At 34.8% G+C, this 22,494-nt stretch overlaps 1 protein-coding gene and 1 pseudogene across 1 annotated transcript; one reads left to right on the top strand and one right to left on the bottom strand.

Annotated features, from left to right (window-relative positions):
- The first annotated feature begins 322 nt into the window (after positions 1 to 322).
- LOC114166741 (seed linoleate 9S-lipoxygenase-3-like) lies at positions 323 to 8,501 on the top strand (annotated as a pseudogene).
- Positions 8,502 to 15,266: 6,765 nt separating this feature from the next.
- On the bottom strand, positions 15,267 to 18,896 carry LOC114166740 (seed linoleate 9S-lipoxygenase-like). Its single transcript, XM_028051529.2, has 9 exons — positions 18,639 to 18,896; positions 18,194 to 18,495; positions 17,860 to 18,106; positions 17,497 to 17,775; positions 17,313 to 17,398; positions 17,116 to 17,223; positions 16,698 to 17,008; positions 16,339 to 16,602; positions 15,267 to 16,252 (listed from the first exon to the last, which is right to left on the bottom strand). The coding sequence occupies exons 1-9, from the start codon at positions 18,829 to 18,831 to the stop codon at positions 15,505 to 15,507; spliced, it is 2,538 nt and encodes an 845-aa protein (XP_027907330.2). The 5' UTR covers positions 18,832 to 18,896; the 3' UTR covers positions 15,267 to 15,504.
- Between the last annotated feature and the right edge of the window lie 3,598 nt (positions 18,897 to 22,494).

The raw sequence follows: 22,494 nt of genomic DNA on the forward strand, positions 1-22,494 counted from the left end.
TTCTACTCAGAAATTTGAATTTAATTTTTTTTTTAAATTAAATTTGGTTTATTGTTATAAGAATGTCACTGTTATAAAATTATTTAACAATTATAATATTCATAGTAAAAAAAAAAGTCACGTTGTTTCTTAGTGGAAGTATAATGTAATGCTAGTTGTGAAAAGCTGACATTAATGTCATGTTGGAGGGAGCATTGGTTTGATTATGTTAATCAAAATCTTATCTATAAATACCTGTTATCACCTTGAGTCTTCTCACAAACCAAGCAAGACACAAGAAATTAAACATCGTGTGTTGGTGTAGCTGAGAGAACTAAGCAAAATGTATTCGGGGGTGAAGGCGATGTTCAACAGAAACAAGAAGCTGAAGGGTAAGGTGGTGTTGATGCGCAAGAATGTGTTGGACACAAAAACCATGACCAGTGTGAGAGGAGCTGTTGACACTACCAGATGCGTAGTTAGCTCAACTTTCATCGATAGTTTCAGTTCCTTCTCCGGTCGATGTGTGTCTCTTTGCTTGATCAGTGCTACCAAACTTGCTGGTATTACTTCTCTCTCTCTTCTTTTTCACCGCTCATAAAGCCGTTGAACCAACCGAAATTAATATATTCTAAAATGTTTGCAGAAAATGGAAGTGGGAAAGTAGGAAAGAAGGCTTATTTGGAAGGTGCAATTTCCACGATACCAACTTTGAAAGCGGAGGAATGTCCATTTTATGTTCATTTTGATTGGGACATTGAGGACATGGGAATTCCTGGAGCATTTACGATAAAAAATCATCTGCTGGTTGAGTTCTTTCTCGTCAGTTTCACTCTTGAAGATGTTCCTAATTGTTGGTATTTTAAGGTTGTGAAGGGGATAGTTGAAGGGATAGAGAAAATGTGTAGATAGTAGAGTGTGAAAGTAGTAGTTGGAGAAGTGTATTTGTAGTTGAGAGTAGTTGTATTGGATGTTGTGTTAGTTGTTCTTCATGTTACAAAATGGTAAGATACATGGGTATTTATAGACCCATAGATTATTCTAGAAACTCCTAGCTAGAACTAATGCAAATACTTCTAGATTTTTTTACATAGTTGAATGTTCTTGATTTTTCTTTCTATCCTAGGCTTTTCTCCAATACTCTAGAAGTTTCTTTACATTTCAATAACTCTATCTTATATTTTTTTAGATTCTTCTAGAATTTGCATTATACTTTAATACTCCTCCTTGATGCAAATTCGGTAACTCCAAGTATAGCGCGTAGTAGTTCAAATCTTGGTCTTGGTAAGGCCTTTGTGAAGATATCTGCAATTTGATCTTCTGTCGGGCAGTACTCAAGTCGTATCTTCATATTTGTTTCCGCTTCTCTGATGAAGTGGTATTTAATTGCTATATGTTTTGTTCTGCTGTGATGCACAGGATTCTTTGTCATTGCAATGGTTGATTTATTGTCACAATTAATTGTAGTAGGGCCACTTTGTTTTTCTCCCATATCTTTGAGTATTCTTCGAAGCCATATAGCCTGACTTATTGCTTCAACGGCTGCCACATATTCTGCTTCAGCGGTTGATTGTGCAACTGTGGCTTGCTTCTTTGACGCCCAAGAGAATATCCTCGATCCAAGTGAGAAAGCATAGCCTGAGGTGCTCTTCATGTCGTCCACTGACCCTACCCAATCACTATCAGTATAACCAAGCAATGTTGGATTGCCTGTGGATTTGTACCATATACCGTACTCTTTGGTTCCTTGTAGATATCTTAAAATTCTTTTGCCTACGCCAAGATGTATTTGGCTTGGGTTTTGCATGAATCTTGATAAGAGACTTGTAGCGAACATGATATCTGGTCGTGTAGCCGTCAGATAAAGTAGACTTCCAACTAGACTCCTGTATCGAGATGCATCGGTTTCTGGTGCTCCATCCACCTTTTGTAGTTTCTCATTCGTCACTAGTGGTGTGCTTACAGGTTTGCACCCGTACATCTTAAATTTCTTCAGCAAATCTTCTGTATATTTCTTTTGTGAGATGAATATTCCATTATCTCTTTGACTTACCTCTATGCCGAGGAAATAACTCATCAAGCCAAGATCAGTCATCTCAAAGGTCTTCATCATATCTTCTTTAAACTCCATCAACATCTTTGTGTTGGTTCCAGTATAAATAAGATCATCTACATATAGAGAGAGTAAAAGAGTATCCTGACCTTGTATCTTGATGTATAGTGTAGGCTCACTCTTGCTCCTCCTGAATCCTTGATTGGTGAAATATTGATCGATTCTGATGTACCATGCACGAGGAGCTTGTTTCAGGCCATATAAAGCTTTCTTCAATCTCAACACTTTGGCTTCTTGGCCTTTAACCACAAATCCCGGTGGTTGCTCTATATAGATCTCTTCTTCAAGAACACCATTGAGGAATGCAGACTTGACGTCTAATTGGTAGATGTTCCATCCTTTTTGTGCTGCAAGGGCTATTAGAGTTCTTATTGTGTCTAGTCGAGCAACTGGAGCAAATGTCTCATTGTAGTCTACTCCAAGTTGTTGTGAATAACCCTTAGCTACCAACCTTGCCTTGTGTTTGCGTATGGTACCATCGGGGTTTAACTTTGTCTTGAAGACCCACTTAACTCCGATGATATCTTTATCTTTTGGACAATCTGCTAGCTCCCAAGTGTTGTTTTTCTCTATTGTCTTTATCTCTTCTTTCATTGCCTTGACCCATTCTTCTTGTTTTGCGGCCTCTTCAAAGGTTCTAGGCTCTATTATGGCCAAGTTGCAAGATTCATAGATGTCTGTTAGAGATCTGATTCGTCTCGGAGTGGATTCAGGCGATGTTTCTTCTTGATCTTGAATTGATGTTGGAGTTGCAGGAGATTCTGGAGTTATAATGGCATCTTGATCGTTATCTTCTTGGCTTGTAGTTGGTTGATTGCTGGGCATGTATATTGTCTTCCTTTCAATTTGTTCCTCTTCCCAGTTCCAAGTAGCGCTTTCATCTACTTCAATGTCTCTACTGATAGTTAGCTTCTTTGTTTGAAGATTATAGACTCTATAGCCTTTGGATTGTGTACTATATCCCAAGAAGATGCCTCGTACGGTCTTGTCTTCTAGTTTGTGTCTCTTTTGGTCTGGAACATGAATATAGCAAACAGATCCAAATACTTTTAGATGTTTAGCTGATGGTTTCTTACCGCTCCAGGCTTCGATTGGAGTTTTATCTTGAACTGCTTTAGTAGGACATCTATTGAGTAGGTAGACCGCAGTGTAGACTGCTTCTGCCCAGAATGTATTTGACAGTCCTTTCTCCTTCAACATTGATCTCGCCATCTCCATGACTATGCGATTCTTTCTCTCTGAAACACCATTTTGTTGTGGAGTATATGCGACTGTAAGTTGTCGTTCTATGCCTTCATCTTCGCAGAATTTGTCAAACTCACGAGATGTGTACTCTTTTCCACGATCACTTCTAAGTACTTTTATCTGTTTTCCACTTTGTTTCTCGACAAGAGCCTTGAATTTCTTGAATATTCTGAAGACTTCTGACTTTGCCTTTAAGAAATAGACCCATGTCATTCTAGAGAAGTCATCAATGAAGAGGATGAAGTACCTGTTGTTGTGATGTGAAGGCGTCCTCATTGGTCCACAAACATCGGTGTGAATTAATTCTAGTAAGTCTTTTGCTCTCCATGCTTTGTCTGTTGAGAATGGTAATCGGTGTTGCTTGCCGAGAAGACATCCTTCGCATGATTCATTATTCTCCTTCAAGTAAGGAAGATCTCTCATCATGTTTTTCTGATGTAGAAGCTTTAAGGCATATGTGTTGAAGTGGCCAAATCTCCTATGCCAAAGCCATGAGTCATCAACTTCCGCCTTCATGGCAATATTAGTTCCAGGTTTGAAGCTTATGGGAAAGCTTCTATTTCTCTTCTCCATTTTTACTTCACCAATTTCTAACCTTCTATTGTCATAAATTTTGCATGTATCTTTCTCAAAGTGAAGAGAATACCCATTCTCCATCATTTGGCCAATACTTAAAAGATTTTCTTTAAGATTGGGAACTAGTAAAACATCCTTGATGAATTTCGTACCTTTCTTTGTCTCCACCATGACAGTTCCTTTGCCTTGAGACTCCACTGTGGCGCCATTTCCAAGTCGAACTTTGACATTGACAGATTTATCAATGTCTTTGAAGATGCTTTGATCTTTGGCCATGTGATTGCTGCATCCACTGTCCAAGTACCAATTTCCTTCTCCACTATGAGATTCTTGATTAGCATAGAATAAACGTTACTCCTGATTATGTTCTTCAGCAAAGTTTGCTTGGTGCTTATTTTTATTACGACAATACTTCTCCACGTGACCAGGCTTCTTGCAATAATGACATATTGGCTTCCCACGATGCCAACAGTCTTTTTCTGCATGACTTGACTTATTGCAAATGCCACACGGAGGATATTTATCTTTCTTGCTTCCAGAGAAATTTCTAGAATCTTTGCTTCTAGAGTATTCTTCAATATTTTTCTTTTCTCCTTCTTCTCTCCTTTTGGGTTGTAATTTGAGCTTTGATTGGAAGGCATTTTTGACTGAATTTGTATCAGCACGATTATTTAATCTTGCTTCGTGCGCTCCAAGGAGACCAACTAATTTACTTATCGATAGAGAAGATGGATCCGAGGAAGTTTCTATGGAAGCTACTATGGAATCATATTTTTCTGTGAGAGTGATAAGAATTTTTTCTACCACTCTTTTTTCCTTAATTTCTTTTTCATATAACTTCATTTTATTCACTATTTCTTTTATTCTTCCATAGTATTTTTCAATGGTCTCAGATTCCTTCATTCTGATGGTCTCAAATTCTCTTCTTAGATAGTGCAGTTTAACGGAGCGTACCTGTTCATTGCCTTCAAATTCTTCTTCTAAAATATCCCATGCCCTTTTTGCAGTTTCTGCATCCATGATCCTCCTGGCAATAGTTTCTCCAACAGCTTGTTGAAGAACAAACAATGCTTGGGCATCCTTTTGTTCAGAATCTTCTAGCTTTTTTCGTTCCTCCTCAGATAGAGTCTCAATATTATATGGTTTTGTATAACCAGATTGAACAATATCCCACAATTTTTGTGAGATAAAATATGTCTTTAGTTTGAGTTTCCAGAGGTCAAAATTTTCATCGGTAAAAACTGGTAGGGGGACTGAAGAAAAGTGAACAATGTTAGAAGTCATAGGTTAAGAGAAAAAACTCTCTTCTTTTGGAAGTATAGAAGGAAGGTTTTGAAAGTAATAGAGTAATTTTTCTACGCCCAATAAATGATCGAACGTAGCTCTGGTACCACTGTTGGTATTTTAAGGTTGTGAAGGGGATAGTTGAAGGGATAGAGAAAATGTGTAGATAGTAGAGTGTGAAAGTAGTAGTTGGAGAAGTGTATTTGTAGTTGAGAGTAGTTGTATTGGATGTTGTGTTAGTTGTTCTTCATGTTACAAAATGGTAAGATACATGGGTATTTATAGACCCATAGATTATTCTAGAAACTCCTAGCTAGAACTAATGCAAATACTTCTAGATTTTTCTACATAGTTGAATGTTCTTGATTTTTCTTTCTATCCTAGGCTTTTCTCCAATACTCTAGAAGTTTCTTTACATTTCAATAACTCTATCTTTTATTTTTTTAGATTCTTCTAGAATTTGCATTATACTTTAATACTAATCATCAAGGACCATAGAACTTCGTTTGCAACTCATGGGTTTACAATCATCATTTTTACGAAAAGGATCGAATCTTCTTTGCCAATGAGGTAAAATACGAAAAGTACCATTTTTCAAATGTTACCGAAACTATTCAAGGTTTTTAATCCCCTTCAACACAACACATTAAAGTTATTTGAATAATTAATGAGCATTAAATAAACATATATATTGCAGACATATGTTCCAAGTGAAACACCAGTTGCACTAGTGAGCTACAGAGAAGCAGAATTGCAGAGTCTGAGAGGAAATGGAAAAGGGAAACTGAGACAATGGCATAGAGTTTACGATTACGATGTTTACAATGATTTGGGCAATCCTGACAGCAATGAAGACTTAGGTCGCCCAGTTCTTGGAGGGTCTGTCACTTATCCCTACCCTAGAAGAGGAAGAACCGGAAGAAAGCCCACCAAAAAAGGTTACACTTTTACTTCTTAAACATAATTTTGTTTATGTAAGACAAAGGTTAAGAAAATATTGGCTTCTTGTTGATGTAATTTATGGTGTTATTCGATTGGTGGCAGATTGTAAGAGTGAGAAACGAAGCAGTAAAATATATGTTCCAAGAGATGAACATTTTGGTCACTTGAAATCATCTGATTTCCTTTCCTTTGGGATAAAATCTATATCAAGAAACGTGTGGCCTCACCTCAAACCTCGACTTGATTCAAATATCTCAAAGGATGAGTTTGAGAGCTTTGATGAAGTGCATGACCTCTCTGAAGGTGGAATTAAGCTGCCTCTTGATACCATTAGCAAAATTAGCTCTTTACCTCTGCTACAGGAGATCTTCCGCACTGACGGTGAAAATGTTCTCAAGTTTTCTGTACCTCATGTAATTAGAGGTATATCATATTATATTAACGGGAAGCTTAATAAATTTGACAGCATAACTGGATTATGTGATATAATCTGACAACTATTTTTGTTTACTATTTGGAACAGTTGATAAATCTGCATGGATGAGTGATGAAGAATTTGCGAGAGAGATGCTTGCTGGTGTAAATCCTTGCTCGATTCGGCGTCTACAAGTGAGTTGAAGTTGAAGCTGTATACCTAAACTATTGTCTTTCATGGTTCCTGATAAATAATCTTTGATGAAATGACAGGAATTCCCACCACAAAGCAAGTTGGATCGCTCGGTCTATGGTGATCAAACAAGTAAAATCACTGAACAACACTTGAACATCAACCTCCAAGGGCTCACAGTAGATAAGGCAACGATAAACGTTAACATTACATCTTTGACTTTATCTATCATTGGCATCATGAAACTAGGGTTGTTAACATGTTATATTTGTGGAACAGGCAATTAAGTGTGATAGATTATTCATACTAGATCACCATGACGTATTCATGCCGTTCTTGAGAAGGATAAATGAATATACATCATCAAAGGCTTATGCGACGAGGACAATCCTTTTCTTGAAGGACGATGGTACCTTAAAGCCATTGGCCATTGAGTAAAGTCTGCCACATCCAAGTCAACAACTGGGTGCCTATAGTAAAGTGGTCTTGCCTGCAAAAGATGGAGTTCAAAGTGCAATTTGGCTATTAGCCAAGGCTCACGTTATTGTCAATGATTCCTGTTATCATCAACTCATAAGCCACTGGTCTGAACTCTGTCACTGAAATCATTTATACAATTATATACAAAATTATTTCTAACCCTATATGGGGTCACAGGTTGAATACTCATGCCGTGATTGAGCCCTTTGTCATAGCAACAAACAGGAATCTGAGTGTTCTTCACCCTGTTCATAAACTTCTACTTCCTCACTATCGTGACACAATGAATATCAATGCATTTGCTCGAGAATCACTAATTCATGCCGATGGCATCATAGAGAAGTGCTTTCTGGGTGGAAAGTATGCTATGGAAATGTCTTCGGCAGTTTACAAACATTGGGTATTCCCTGAACAAGCACTGCCAGCTGATCTTATCAAGAGGTAATCCATATGATCATGGGAGAAATTTTACATAAAGAGAGAAATATGTAATGAGATTAAATCGTTTTCTTTTTTTTAATAAGGGGAATGGCTATAAAGGATTCATCTTCTCCCAATGGTCTCCGTCTTGTGATAAAGGACTACCCGTATGCTGTTGATGGATTAGAGATATGGAATGCTATCAAGACATGGGTTCATGATTATGTCTCCTTGTACTATGTCACAGATGATATGGTTAAAAAAGACCGCGAACTCCAAGCTTGGTGGAGAGAAGTTGTTGAGAAGGGTCATGGTGATTTAAAAGAACACTCATGGTGGCCTAAAGTACACACTCGTGAAGAGCTTATTCAATCTTGTAGTACCATAATATGGATTGCTTCTGCTCTTCATGCAGCGGTTAATTTCGGACAATATCCTTATGGTGGATTCATCCTGAATCGTCCAACTCTTAGCAGAAGATTGATCCCGGAAAAAGGAACAGCAGAATACGATGAGATGGAGAAGAATCCTGAAAAGGCTTATTTGAGAACGATCACGCCGAAGTATCAAACCCTAGTTGATCTTTCGGTGATAGAGATACTGTCAAGACATGCTTCTGATGAGGTCTACCTTGGACACAGGGACAAAGATTGGACCTCTAATCCAAAGGCCATAGAAGCCTTTAAAAGGTTCGGAGAAAAGCTAGCAGAGATTGAGAAAAGAATTTCAGAAAGAAACCGTGATCCAAATCTTAAAAATCGAACTGGGCCAGTTCAATTGCCTTATACCGTGCTTCTTCCCAACAGTGAAACGGGGTTAACTTTTAGAGGAATTCCAAACAGTATCTCTATCTAAACTTGTGCATGGTGGTTCCTTCTACGTGCATAGTTGTATCTTTTAATACCAGACTCAAGCTCATGTTATTTAAGGGTGACTTTAACGTTACGTGTATGTGTGATTAATGTTGCATTTCGGTATCATTTGTTTAGGGTTTTAAGAAATAAGGTCATTCATATCTAAGGTTGTTGGTCTCAGTTCAAACTGTTTTTAGCATTCTTTGATGTGATATATGTATCAGACCTTGTGCTAATCTTTTGAAATGTCTTACGCTGGAGTTATAATCTCTTCTGTTAGTAATAAAATCATTTCCTTATAAAGAAAACTTGCTAGCGAATTATATATGTTACGATATTTGACTGGGGATTGTTTCTTTCATATTTTTTAGCAGAGTCCTATTCTTCTATATTGTTCATTGTAATCATTTGCTTTTTAGTTTTATACTCTGAACATTTATTTTTTAAATTTTCTAAATTTTTTTGTGCGTCTTTCACAAAACTAGGGTATCATGGTTTCTAACCGATTCTATGTTATCTTTTTATCTCTTCACGTTTTCATTTCAAATGATTTTGTTGTCCGCTACTAATAATAAATTTTGTTGAAAAAGAAGAAGAACAAACTATATATTAATATAATATCATATATAAAAATAATTACTGAAATAATAGAAATAAAAATTTATATAAATCTTATGAAATAAAATTTAAATTTAACTCAAATTTGTATCAACTTATCTGTAATTAATTAAATTTTCAACACACTTTCTTATATTGAAATATTGAAATATAAAAATATTAAACATAGGACAACATTAATGATAACATGATATTAGTATGACAACAATAATAGGATAAAGCACAATAAAAATCAAAAGAATATCACTAAAATTAATTTTTTGATAATTTTCATACTATATTAAGAAATAGACTTTAAACTTAATAAAAAATTATAAAATTTATTTTGCATATTAATTTATCTTTAATTAATGTGAGATTTTAACATTAAAATATCTACTAAAATGTAATATTTTATATATAAGAATGGTTAATTATGATTTTAATATTTAAATTATTAAGTGATTTCTCTTATTTTGATGAATAAGAAACTTGAAGAAGGATAAACAGCAAAGAAGAACCTTAGATATATTGCAACCAGTAAACCAAAGCATTATTATTTTACGAAAGAATCAAGTATTTCAATGCAATAATGTCAGATGTGAGATGTGCAACGTGGGACGTGGGACGTGAGATGTGCAACGTGGGACGTGGGAGGTGAGACTTGGACGTGATACGTGGGACGTGGGACATGCGACATGAAACATGAGACGTGAAACGTGAGACGTGACACGTAGAATGTGGGACGTGAGACCTGAGACCTGGGACGTGGGACATAAAACGTGAGACGTAGGACGTGAGACAAAGACGTTGGACGTAAGACGTGGAATGTGAGACATGAGACATGAAACGTGAGACGTAAGATGTGAGATGTGGGACGTGCGACGTGAGATGTGGGACGTGAGACGTGAGACGTGAAACGTGGGACGTCAGACATGGGACGTGGTACGTAAAATGTGAAATGTGAGACGTGAGACGTGGGATGTGAAACGTTGGATGTGAGACGTGAGACGTGGGATGTGAAACGTGGGACGTGAGACGTGGGACGTGAGACGTGAGACATGAGACGTGAGACGTGGGACGTGAGACGTGAGACGTGAGACGTGGGACGTGAGACGTGGGACGTGAGACGTGGGACGTGGGACGTGAGACGTGAGACGTGAGACGTGGGACGTGAGACGTGGGACGTGAGACGTGAGACGTGAGACGTGAGACATGGGACAAGGGACGTGGGACGTGGGACGTTCGACGTGTGACGTGGGACATGGGACGTTCGCCATGAGACGTGAAACGAGAGACGTGAGGCGTGAAATGAGAGACGTGAGACGAGAGATGTGAGACGTAAAACGTGGGATATGGGACGTGAGTAGGAATATCAAAAAAATCCGTATCTGCGGATAAAACCCGTAACGAATAGGAAAAACGGATATTAAAAATGGATACTCGCTATCCGCGGGTACGGATATTTTTTATATCTGCATGTTAACGGGGCAGGTACGGGTATCATAGTATTCGTATCCGTGGAAACTCGTACCCGCTAAACTTTAATTAACAAAAGTACCCTCAAACACACACACACACACACATATATATATATATATATATATATATGTATTAGTTGGCTTAATTTTTTTTAAGTTGCACATATTGTCTTGTGTTTTCATTCTTCAAACTTTAAATATTGGTATATTGTCTTCTTTTAAGTACATCCCTATACATTTTTCTCTTTCCTTTATTTGAAATTGGGCATATACATCAAATCCTATATAGACAATGACGTTTATGGTATGCTTGTTGTCAAATGATGGAATCAAGATAAGAATGTTTGACACGTGGCAATTGAGGTTTATTATTTGTTTATTTTGTTTATTTTTTAGGAATCAATTGGAGAAAATGGACTTTTTGATAAAAACACTAATTAAAAAAAATTATTGTGTTGAACGTCATTTTATAATTATTTGGACTTCTATGAACTTTAGTTTATTTGAACTTTATTTAAAATTCATGTCACTGATGTATTTTATTTGAATTTATGATTAAATATTTTTTTTTCAATAATTTCGTAAATACCCGCGGGTACCCGTGGATACTCGCAGATATGAAAAAAATAGGCGGGTACTCGCATAACGGATACCCGAGGGATATGGGTACGGGTACGGGACGAATATTTATCCAGCGGATAGAGTACGTGGGAGGTACTACCCGTACCCTACCCGTCTCGTTGACATTCCTAGACGTGAGACTACGTAGGACATGAGACGTGGGACATGGGACATGAGACGTGAGACGAGGGACGTGACAAGTGGGACGTGGGATGTAAGACATGGAACGCGGAACGTGAGACGTGAGATGTGGGACGTGAGATGTGGGACGTGAGACGTGAGATGTGGGACGTGAGAGACATGAGACGTGAGTGACATAAGACGTAAGAGACGTGCAACGTGCAACGTGCGATGTGCGACGTAAGACGTGAGACGTGGGACGTGAGACGTGAGACGTGAGACGTGAGACGTGAAACATGAGACGTGGAACGTGAGACGTGAGACGACGTGGGATGTGAGACGTGAGAGACGTGAAACGTAAGACGTAAGATGTAGGACATGGAACGTGAGACGTGGGATGAGTGACATGGAACGTGAGACGTGAGACGTGAAATAAGAGATGTAGGACGTGAGACATGAGACGCGAGAGACGTGAGACTTGAGACGTGAGATGTGGGATGTGGGACGCGGAACGTGAGACGTGAGACGTGGGACATGGGACGTGGGATGTGAGACGTGAAACTTGGGACGTGAGACATGGAACGTGAGAAGTGACACGTGGGACGTGTGACATGAGATGTGAGAGACGTTAAAGACGTAAGAGATGTGGGACGTGGGACGCGAGAGACGTAAGAGACGTGAGACGTAAGAGACGTGAGACGTGCGACGTGCGATATGAGACGTGAAACGTGAGACAAGCGACGTGCGACGTACGACATGAGACGTGCGATATGAGACTTGGGACGTCCGTAAACACTAAACCTTGACATTTATATTCATAAACTTTAAAGCTTACAATTTAATTGAAAATTTTAGAAGTTTAATAAAAGAATTGTTAATGTATCCATAAATTTGTACTAACAAATTTAAATTATACTCTTGTAAAAAAATGTATTAATAAAAAGAGATTAAATACATATAAAATTGAAAGAATAAAATTATGAGGATAAAAGTAATAATTAATGTTTATTTAACACACAAAAATAAAAATTATGAGGATAACAACAATAATTTATATTTATTGAACTCTTAAATGAACAGAAGGAAACAAAGGATGATCTGAGAAGTTAAACTAAGGATGAGCAAAAAATCTAATTTTCATGATTCAATCCAGTTTTGCTATGATCCAAACCATTTAATATTCTTTTTTATTAAAAATCCAATCCATTTTATTGGATTTGGATATCAATCTGATCTACATTTTATATATTTTATGGATTGTATATTCATACTCTAAATCTAGATTTTCAAAATGGATAATCCAAAATATCCAATCCAAATTTTCAGTTTATATTTTTGGTTAGGTTAGGCTAAAGGTTGAGATGGACTAGCCCAAATTTAGTCTTATTTGATTGAGTTGGCATGATCCTATACAAAATTTGGCTGAATTAGACCAAATTCTGTCAAGTCGGTCCCGATCAAAATTTGGCCCAGTTGGTCCTGGACAAAATTTGGAAGTATTCGGTTGAGTTCACCCCGACCCAAATTTGACTGCATTGGGCCGAGACAACCTAGAAAAAATTTGATCATATTTGGCTGTATTTGGCCTAGTTGGCTCCAATCAAAATTCGGTCGAATTCAAACGAGTTGGCCCTGATTGAGATTTTGCTGAGTTGGCCCTAGCCCAAATCTGGTCGTATTCGACTGAAATTCGTTCAAAAGTCATCCAAGTTCATCCCATGCTGAAATTTGACCTCGTTGGCCCCGGCAAAAAATCTGTCAAATTCTATGGTGTCAGACCTATAGATACAAATTTTAAAAAAATTAATTTGAATTTATTTTATGAAAAATTGATTTTGGATTTTGAACTAAATATTTGGATCTGGATTTTCAAAAAATGCACTATACTTTTTTGAAAAAATAATTTGAATCAAAAATCTAATCCAATTATTTGAATCCAAAATAAACGTAAATTAGATCATTAAAAATTCAATCCATGATCATCCCTCGGCAATCCATAGTTTTTCATCGGTTTCGTTGATATTTTATTTGGGCACGTACCTAGTAGAAACATAAATATATTTATTATTACCACTTGGCATAGTATAGTAGCTTCATCACGGATTCCTTTAGATATGTTTATTAGGGTGAGAAAACATTAAGTGGTTTTTAAATTAATAAATTCTAGGTACTTTTGATCATTTTTTTTTTAAATTGGATCAGTTGAAAATTTATTTGCAAAATAGAATTAAGTCGTTATGACGGTGGACGACATTAAAGATGAAGTCATCCTCCCAACTCAGTTTTAATTTTTTTTTTTAAAAAAAAAGCAATGTCATCTTTATGCAAATCTGAATTTGAAGTTGTCGTGAGAGAGACCGTTTTCACTTTTAATTTTTTTTAACGTACTAGTTTTATTTTATTTTTTCAGGTGAGAGAACCCTTAGAAAAACTTTGGTTGCCCCTGTTTTCCTTTTCCTCAGGGATAAACTCCACAGAGAATGTAACCTTCTGGTTCACCTCCGTGAATGTTATCTGACTAGGGTTCACGCTCATCCCAGTTGCTAGAGGCACTTCAAGATCCACGATGTAAGTTGCCTCTGCAGGTCCAACGTTGGTCAATGTTCTGGTGTAGTCCTCTATCGTAGAACCCAACACAATAGAAAATTAAAACAAAAACTAAAAGTAAAAACGCTCTCTCCCATAACGACTTCAACCTCAGAGCAGAAACCGCAACTGACGACATCATTTCTTAAGAAAAAGAAAATCAAACTGGTTTGGTGGAGAACGATTTTACCTTTAATACTGTCTTCTTCTACGATAATATAATTCTGTTTCGCAAAAAAAAAATTCAAACAATTCAATTTTATAAAAAAGTGGTCACAAACACCCAAAAATACAAAAAAGCCTCAAAAATACAAAAAAGCCTGAAAATGCGATTTTTTTTATAGTTTTCACTTTTTTCTCTTCATATTTCATTGGAAAGTAAAATGAGGAAACAAATAATATGCTTCTTTTTACTTTCCTTGCTACCAACGGAGGGATGTACTTTCTTTTTAGCTATTTTTCTACACTAATAATTTTTCATTTTACATTTTTTTACAAATAATATGTCTTTTTTACTCTATATATATTGTGAACGTATATGACTGGTAATGATTCCAAACAAATCATGTTCCGTTCTTCGGATTTCAAAATGAAACTTAACTTTGTATTGGGAAAGTATATAAGCAATATTCTATTGATGTTGAAACAAATCTTTGAAATTAAAGAAGAAGCTCGTTTATATAAATGCAGGCCAAGTTAGTGAGTAAGTTGAGGAAAAAAATACAACACATGCGTTATTAACTAGTTTAGTGCCAAACAATGCATAATTATTTTGAATTGTAATGTGTATATAATTTGTCTTTAGTGAAATATTAGGCAAAAGAACTAAGGCGGTGCAGAGGAGGTGGTGGCTGTTAATCTCAAAATCGTATAAAAAGTAATATATTGTCTCATCTTCTTGCTTTACTACAAAGAGTTAGAGATGTACAAAAAAAAGAGAGAACCAATGCAAAACTAGAGCGACAAAACCGGTACTTGTCGATAAAAAGTTGGGTTGGACCGGTCTTTCGATGTAAAATAAGACAGAAATTGCAACCATTTTGTAATATATCAAAAAAGTTTTTTTCCAACAATTTTTTGTAAATAGAATTATTACATGATAGTTTTTTTTTATACGGTATATTAACAAGTATATATTATTTTTTAAATAATATTATTTGAAGAAATAAACATAAAATGATAAAGATGACAATGGTATATATGAATGACTTAGGTGAGAAGAATGATGAGGATTGGTACTACCTTTAAAGCATGCAAAGGAAGACGAAAATAGGGTTTGAGCATGAACCACCTTCCCTCTTAAAAACTTCGTGGTAATAGAGATTAAGAACAATCTTTAAACAGTTAAAAGAGAAAGAAGAAAGGAAAAAACATAATATTCATTGATGATAATAATTCTTGAATAATAGACTGAAATGACAAATGTTCCCGCCGGGGATAACTTTATTAGGTTACAGAAGCAAGATGAAAGAGAATGCGTGTGAGTTCAACAAGAACACACACAGAGAGTGACGAGGCGGCATGCACGTATATAACATGCGGCTTTTATTGAAAGGTAAAAAGCAGAAAACAAAAGGAAGCGACTTCCTCTGCGAGGGTTTAGATAGAGATACTGTTAGGGATTCCTCTGAAAGTCAAACCCGGTTCACTGGTAGGAAGAAGAACAGTGTAGGGCAATTGGACCGGTCCAGTACGATTTTTAAGTTCTTTGTTGTTGTTCCTATCAGAGATGTCTTTCTCAATTCTTGCCAAGTCATCTGTAAATCTTTTGAACAAAGCGTTTGCTTCTTTATCAGCAGTCCAAATGAGACTGTCCCTCTGTCCAAGATAAACCTCGTCCGAAGAATGGGTTGACAGTAGCTCCATCACTGAAATATCAATAATGGTTTCGTACTTTGCAGTGATTGTTTTCAGAAAAGCTTCTTGAGGATTGTTCTTCACCTCTTCATACTCTTCGGTTCCTGGTTTTGGGATCCATCTCCGGCTTTGTGTAGGACGGTTAACGATGTAACCTCCATAAGAATACTGTCCAAAATTAACAGCGGCATGAAGAGCTGAAGCAACCCATATGATGGTAGTGCAAATCTCAACCAGATCATGAGAACTATGCAGTTCAGGCCATGGTGCTCTTAAGTCACCGTGACCCTTCTCCACAGCTTCCGTCCACCATGTTTGCAATTCCCAATCTTCTAAAACTGCCTCATCGTCTGAATAATACAGATCCACGTAGTCTTGTACCCATAGCTTAATAGCATTCCATATTTCTAGTCCATCAACAGCATAAGGATAGTCCTCTATCGCAAGCCTCAGCCCATGAGCTGCACTCACGTCCTTCACCGCCAATCCTCTGAATCATCAATCAAAACAAATTATTATTTTTTGGACACATTAATTAATTGTTGTTTCTAATTTAATTAAAAAATGTTAATTTACCTTTTGATGAGATCCTTGGGTAATCCTTGGTCAGCGAAAACCCAATTCTTGTATACAGCGGCAGTCATCTCCATAGAATATGGTCCAGGCAAAAATGTTTGTTCTATAATGCCACCTGCACTGATCAGGGACTTCCTGGCAAGTGAGTTTATGTTGAAGGTGTCACGGAAGTGAGGATAAAGGAGTTTGTAAATCGGGTGAAGTACGCTGAGATTCCTGTGTGTTGATATGGCAAATGGCTCGGTCACTGCATGAGTGTGTAACCTGTGACAGACAGACACCAGGAGAGTTACAACGTTAAATCTCGTACAACATAAACAAACATGTTTGCATATGTATGTTTCTAAGTTGTTATATACCAGTGACTTATGAGCTCATGATAGCCTGTGTCATTTACATTAACATGAGCTTTGGCCAATTGCCAAATTGTACTTTCAACACCTTTGTCTGCAGGCAGCACCACTGTGGTCTCGACAAACTGAAGACCACATGGACATATATATGGCTTGCTTAATTCAATAGCAAGTGGTTTCAATGTGCCGTCTTTTTTTAAGATCAAGAATGTCCTGGTGGCGTAAGCCTTTATTGAAGGAAGGTCGTTTATCTTCGCCAGATATGCCATGAATGTTTCGTAGTAATCCAATACGAACAATTTCCTATTCTTGATTGCCTGTTCCACAAATTTAAGGAAGAATTTAAACAAGATATATTGAACTACTCTGTATTTCTATTATATCATATATTGTTTTCTATTTACTTGGCGTATATTATTATCACCTCATCTACTTTGATCCCATCCATGTTAATCTCCAAGTCTTCTTCTGTTACTGTAATGCGTTCACACTTGCAAGTGGATGTCCATGGCAATACAAGCTCTTCCTTATTCTGCCATTAATAAAGATGTCCAGCAATCAGAAAGAAAGGCCATGACAATAGAAGAATTGAACATCAGTAAAATTAATATTTGCACTTACTTTAAGAAGCCGGATTACATTAGGGTTTACACCGGCAATCATCTCTCTTGCAAATTCTTCATCAGTCATCCATGCAAACTTGCTCTCTATACGAAATCATAACAGAGAAAATAAAATTCACAAAGAGTGTAAGGTTTGGAAAGTATAGTTATATATATGCATCGTAGTGAAGAATAGTTACTACCTTTGATTACATCAGGAGTTGGGAAGTTAAGGGCACTTGGAGGAGTGTTTCCAGTGATGGATATAGGCAGATTAACTCCACCTTCATACATTTTCAGCACTTCTTCGATGCCATTAAATTCATTTGATGTTGTATTTAAATACATAGATAGGACCAAAGGTCCCAGACTTCCACCTAAAGCTGTCTTTGATAATTGCGCGAATTCCAGAATCTTCTGATCACTGAAATTTTCATCTCTTGGAACATAATAAGTGTCAGCTGGTACCTCGTAATATTCACCTGTAAGCAAATAATTTTATTATAAGCATCATCAAGACAAGAATTCAAACTCTTATTTCTTTAGACCATGTAATTCAAACTCACCATTTTTGTTATTCTGGATGAGTTGTCTCCCAGTCCTAACCCTACGAGGGTAGGGATAATTGAGGCCTCCAAGAACTGGGTGATCTGTTGGTCCATCGGTGCCAAGAAAGCCAAGATCATTGTAGACATCATAATCATAAATCCTATCCCATTTCTGACGCAGTCCAGTTCCATCTCCCCTTAAGTTACTCAACTCTGCTTCTCTGTACGTTTGTAATTGCACTGGTGTCGTACCAGGAAGATATGGCTGCAATACGTATTTTTTCCTAAGCATATGTATAAAATTCTCAACTAAAGTAAGAATGGAAACAACAATGATCATGATTTCACTTACAACGTTGGCGAAGAATATGCGATCCGTTTTGTAACAACTACGGTTGTGAACCCAGGAGTTACAGTCAAAGTAAATATTAGTATGGTTGTCGTGTTGACTTGGATATTCAAGAGTCAAACTCACAAGGAAGAACTCCTCATCCATTTGGTTTGTGACATAAAATGCTCCTGGACTTCCCATCTCATTACGATCCCATTCAAAATAAATATCAAATTCCTCTTTGATCTCTTGCACAGTTCGTACCACAGAAACATTATTCTCCAAATAGGTATCCTTTCCAACTTTTCCAGCCAAAGTCGTTGCTGCAAAAATGCAAACAAATCAAAATCAAGAAATAACGACAAAGTATCATTTGATTTCAAGTTATCAAATAAACGTACGTAACTATTTCTGAAAGATTGAACTGAAAAGAAAAAGATGAGAATGAGAAAGAGAGAAGACTAACGATTCTCCGACTCGGTACTACTAATCAACTTGAAAGACACAGACTTAGTGATATCAAGAGTGGGTATGTTGTTAACTATCTTGGCACCAACAGTGAGAAGACCCTGTGGAGTGTTAATGGTTTGAGCCACACTCTTCTGTACCAACACCACCTTCCCCTTAATCAACTTCTTCCTTTCCACTATTGAACTCATTGTTACTGCAAACAATCTCTCACCAATGCTTGATATTTGAGAGTAGTGAGTTAGTTGTGAGGAACCCAAACTCTGATCTCACCTATTTATACACAAAACCATGTGATGCTCCTATTCGTAAATAAAACAAAGATGATAGATCTAATAATAAGATATAATAAATCTCTTTCTATTTATAAATGTAAATGGTGTGAACACCGAGTTTTAGGAAATTGAGCATTATTTTTTATAACAAGTTGCTTCTATCATAATTAAAAATAAAAAATCGTAATTAGTTCATTTTTAGCCAATTAATGCTATGTCTGTATAATAGATATATTTATATAGGATAGCTGCATCTTATTATCATTATTAAGAGTTAGAACCAAAATTATGATCACTAATCTAATGTCAAAATAACACGTGTTCAATACTAACTATAACATTTAAATAACTTATGATAATTTCATAAGTTATGTATGAGGAGAAAGATGATTTATAGTTTGTTTCTGTTTGTGTAGATAAAGGATATGTAAAACTCAAATAAGGTGTTGTTGGAGGATTTAGTAGGGAAAGTACTTCTCATTAAGGCACGTTTAACCAACCAATTATTTATTTTAAACCTCACTGATGAATTGGGTAAGAGTGAGATGTTTTACTATCAAAATATATGAAGAAGCTCTAATTAGATGAATGTTCTTATTAGCGTAGTTGTTTTATGCTAGAAAAAGTAAAAACGAATGTATTGTTATAATCTTTCTCTTTTCTCTCTGCGTTTACATATTCTGTAATTTAAAATGAAAAACCCATAATGAGAGTGATAATAGGATTTAAAAAGTCAAATATTATCTATCAATTCAAATATTCTTCATTAATATCAAAATAAATTCAAACAATACTGATAAATTCAATTTTATTTTCCATCTAGCCAATTGTATGTAATTGTGATAAATTAAATTAAGGGCTGTTGTATTAACACATAGACCCTAATTTCAATAAATATAAAACAAAAAGTTAATTTATCTCTTATTTAAAAATATTTAGATGATAAAATCCTTTTTTTAATACGTAAACCTTGCACGATCTATGATATTTTTTTCTTTTATTTTGAAGGTGAATTCTTCACATTCTAACAAATATTTTTTCCTTTAACTTACTTTTATAATTTTTGTTCCGTTATTTAATTTTCTACTTTACGTTTTAGACATTAGAACATTTTCAATTTACTTATTTTATGACATGATTCTTAGATTCCCTTCCCCCCAAAAAAAAAACAAAAGAAGTCACTTGTTTGAAATTTGAAAAAACAATTTAAAAAGAAAAATTATCGAAGAGGAATCTCTGGTTGGCAACCGGGATCTAAGGTCCAAACATGTTTTCTTAAACATAAAGTGTATCTAGTGGAAACATAAATACTATTTTTTTTTTTCAATAGATAACAAAAAATATTATATAACCTAAGACTTTAACTCATGTACAAAAGTCAAGTCATCTTAAAAAACATAACAAACTAAGGTTTTACTATAACAGAATTCCAGATCTTAAAAAACCATCATATTTAGATAGTTTACTCTGTCGTGACAAACACTGTGACTTTATTCTTTTTTCTTTCAATTATAGAAAAAATTATCTCATCACAATAATAAAACTGTTATTATAATATTAATAATAAAATTATAAAAAAAAAATATGTAAACTTTATTATTGTTGTATTATTGTGATTTAATATGAATAGAAGTTTCTCTTGCAGCAAATTCATATGAACTATAGTGTTTTTCTTCATTTTCGTTGATATTTTATTTCCCATGCCACGTTCATGTCGGTTTTGAAAACTCTTAAATGTATTCATTTTTGTCATGCATCAAAACAAAATATTTTATTTGGGCACGTAATAGAAAACTCTTAAATGCATTTATCATTACCACTTGTTATAGTAGTTTCATCACGGCTTCCTTTAGATATGTATATATAGGATGAGAAGAAATTAAGTCATTTTTAAATTAATAAATCAATTCAAAATTAAGGAATTGTATCAATAAAATGTAACTCGTACATTTATTATTTTGAAAAGAGAAGAGCAAATTTTGAAAAATGAGATTTTTATTTTTTTATGGTTTTCACTTTTTTCTCTTCATTGACACGAGGAACCAAGTGATATATTTCTTTTTACTTTCCTTGCTATCAAAGGAGGGATGTATTTTCTTTTTAGTCGTTTTTCTACACTAATAATATTTCACGTTACATTTTTTTTTTTTACAAACTATACGTCATCTTTTATTCTATATTGAAAACGTATATGACTGATAATGATTCATAACAAAACATGTTCAGTGCTTCAGATTTCAAAATGAAAATTAACTTGTACTGAGAAAGTATATAGCATATTCTATTCATATATATACAAACTGTGACTTGTTAAATTTATTTTCTTTTAAGTGAAAAGTGGTTCATTCTAAAATAAAATTTTGCCTTTAAAAACCCTAAAACATTATTATTATAAAAATGTCTAGCATATGACTAATATCTCTGTGATTCTTCGGTGCTAAATTCAATATTCAAAGTAGGAAAAATGGAATGTTTTCATTTATGATAACATGTGATAAATTTTATTTTCTTTTTTCTTTTTTTTATTAAAACAACATGTGATAACAAATTATTAATGAATTTTAGGAATTTTAATATAACTTAGATCTTAAAATTCATAATAATATCCGATGTAAAATTATTTGAATAAAATATTAACTTGTAAAAAGGATATAACCCACATGCTAAGAATTGTGCGACCTGTATATATTTTAGAAAGATTTGATACGTGAGTTGTTAAGAAGTCAATATTAGAATCTAAGTATTTATAGATATTAAAATATGTGATCATGTGTTAAATATGCTAACAGATAAATAACATAAAAAAGAAGCTTGTAACGAAAATGTTACTTATTTTGTTTTAGGTATATCATTATTTAAATATATGAATTTACAATACCGATTAATATAAAATACATACATAGTTTTAATGAATGAAAATAAGAAATTATATATATATATATATATATATATATATATATTGATTATATTATTTAGATACAACTTTTCAGCCTTAATACTAGGTGATAGAAATCTTCTTTTACTTTATATCACCTTATACTTTTATCTATATTATTTAATAAAATTTAAGCATCTTAATCTTTGATCTCTTGCACAAAACTTACACCGATTTCAATATTAAAGTTTGGAGAAAGGGCGAAAAAAAATTATGGGTTCAACTGTTATGTTCCACTAACAATAAAGATATAAAATTAATTTGGTAGGTTTGAAAATGATGATCTAGTTTTTTAAAATAAAACATACAATATTGTTTTATATTAACGTATTATGAAAAAAAAAATAGAAACTCAATTAAAATATGTAAAATTTTGAGTACTCGATAAAATAAACAAATTAATAAATGTTGTCAATTGAAATATGTATTTTTATGAACAACTAACTATATGCACCAAACAACTAATTAATATACAATTGTTGGGGCTAAAATAGTGCTATTCTCTAATAAATGTTGTCATCCTTATTTGATAAAAAAGTATTAAAGATATTTTTGGATATAATTCCTTTTAAATTACTTTCACTAACAATATAAAAGAAAATCATTAAAACACTTTCAAAAGTTTTGTAACTAAGGCTTTGAAG

The sequence above is a fragment of the Vigna unguiculata genome, chromosome 10, assembly GCF_037176805.1.
Source record: "Vigna unguiculata cultivar grain cowpea cultivar isolate G323 ecotype 2 chromosome 10, ASM3717680v1, whole genome shotgun sequence".
NCBI classification, from domain to species: Eukaryota; Viridiplantae; Streptophyta; class Magnoliopsida; order Fabales; family Fabaceae; genus Vigna; species Vigna unguiculata.

Excerpts from the sequence above, each read along its gene's own strand:
- LOC114166740 (XM_028051529.2), bottom strand. The coding sequence starts at position 18,831 with ATGAGTTCAATAGTGGAAAGGAAGAAGTTGATTAAGGGGAAGGTGGTG. Across the intron at positions 18,107-18,193 it reads GCATATTCTTCGCCAACGTT|CCATATCTTCCTGGTACGAC; the intron begins GTAAGTGAAATC and ends TACGTATTGCAG. Across the intron at positions 17,224-17,312 it reads ATGTAATCCGGCTTCTTAAA|AATAAGGAAGAGCTTGTATT; the intron begins GTAAGTGCAAAT and ends TATTAATGGCAG.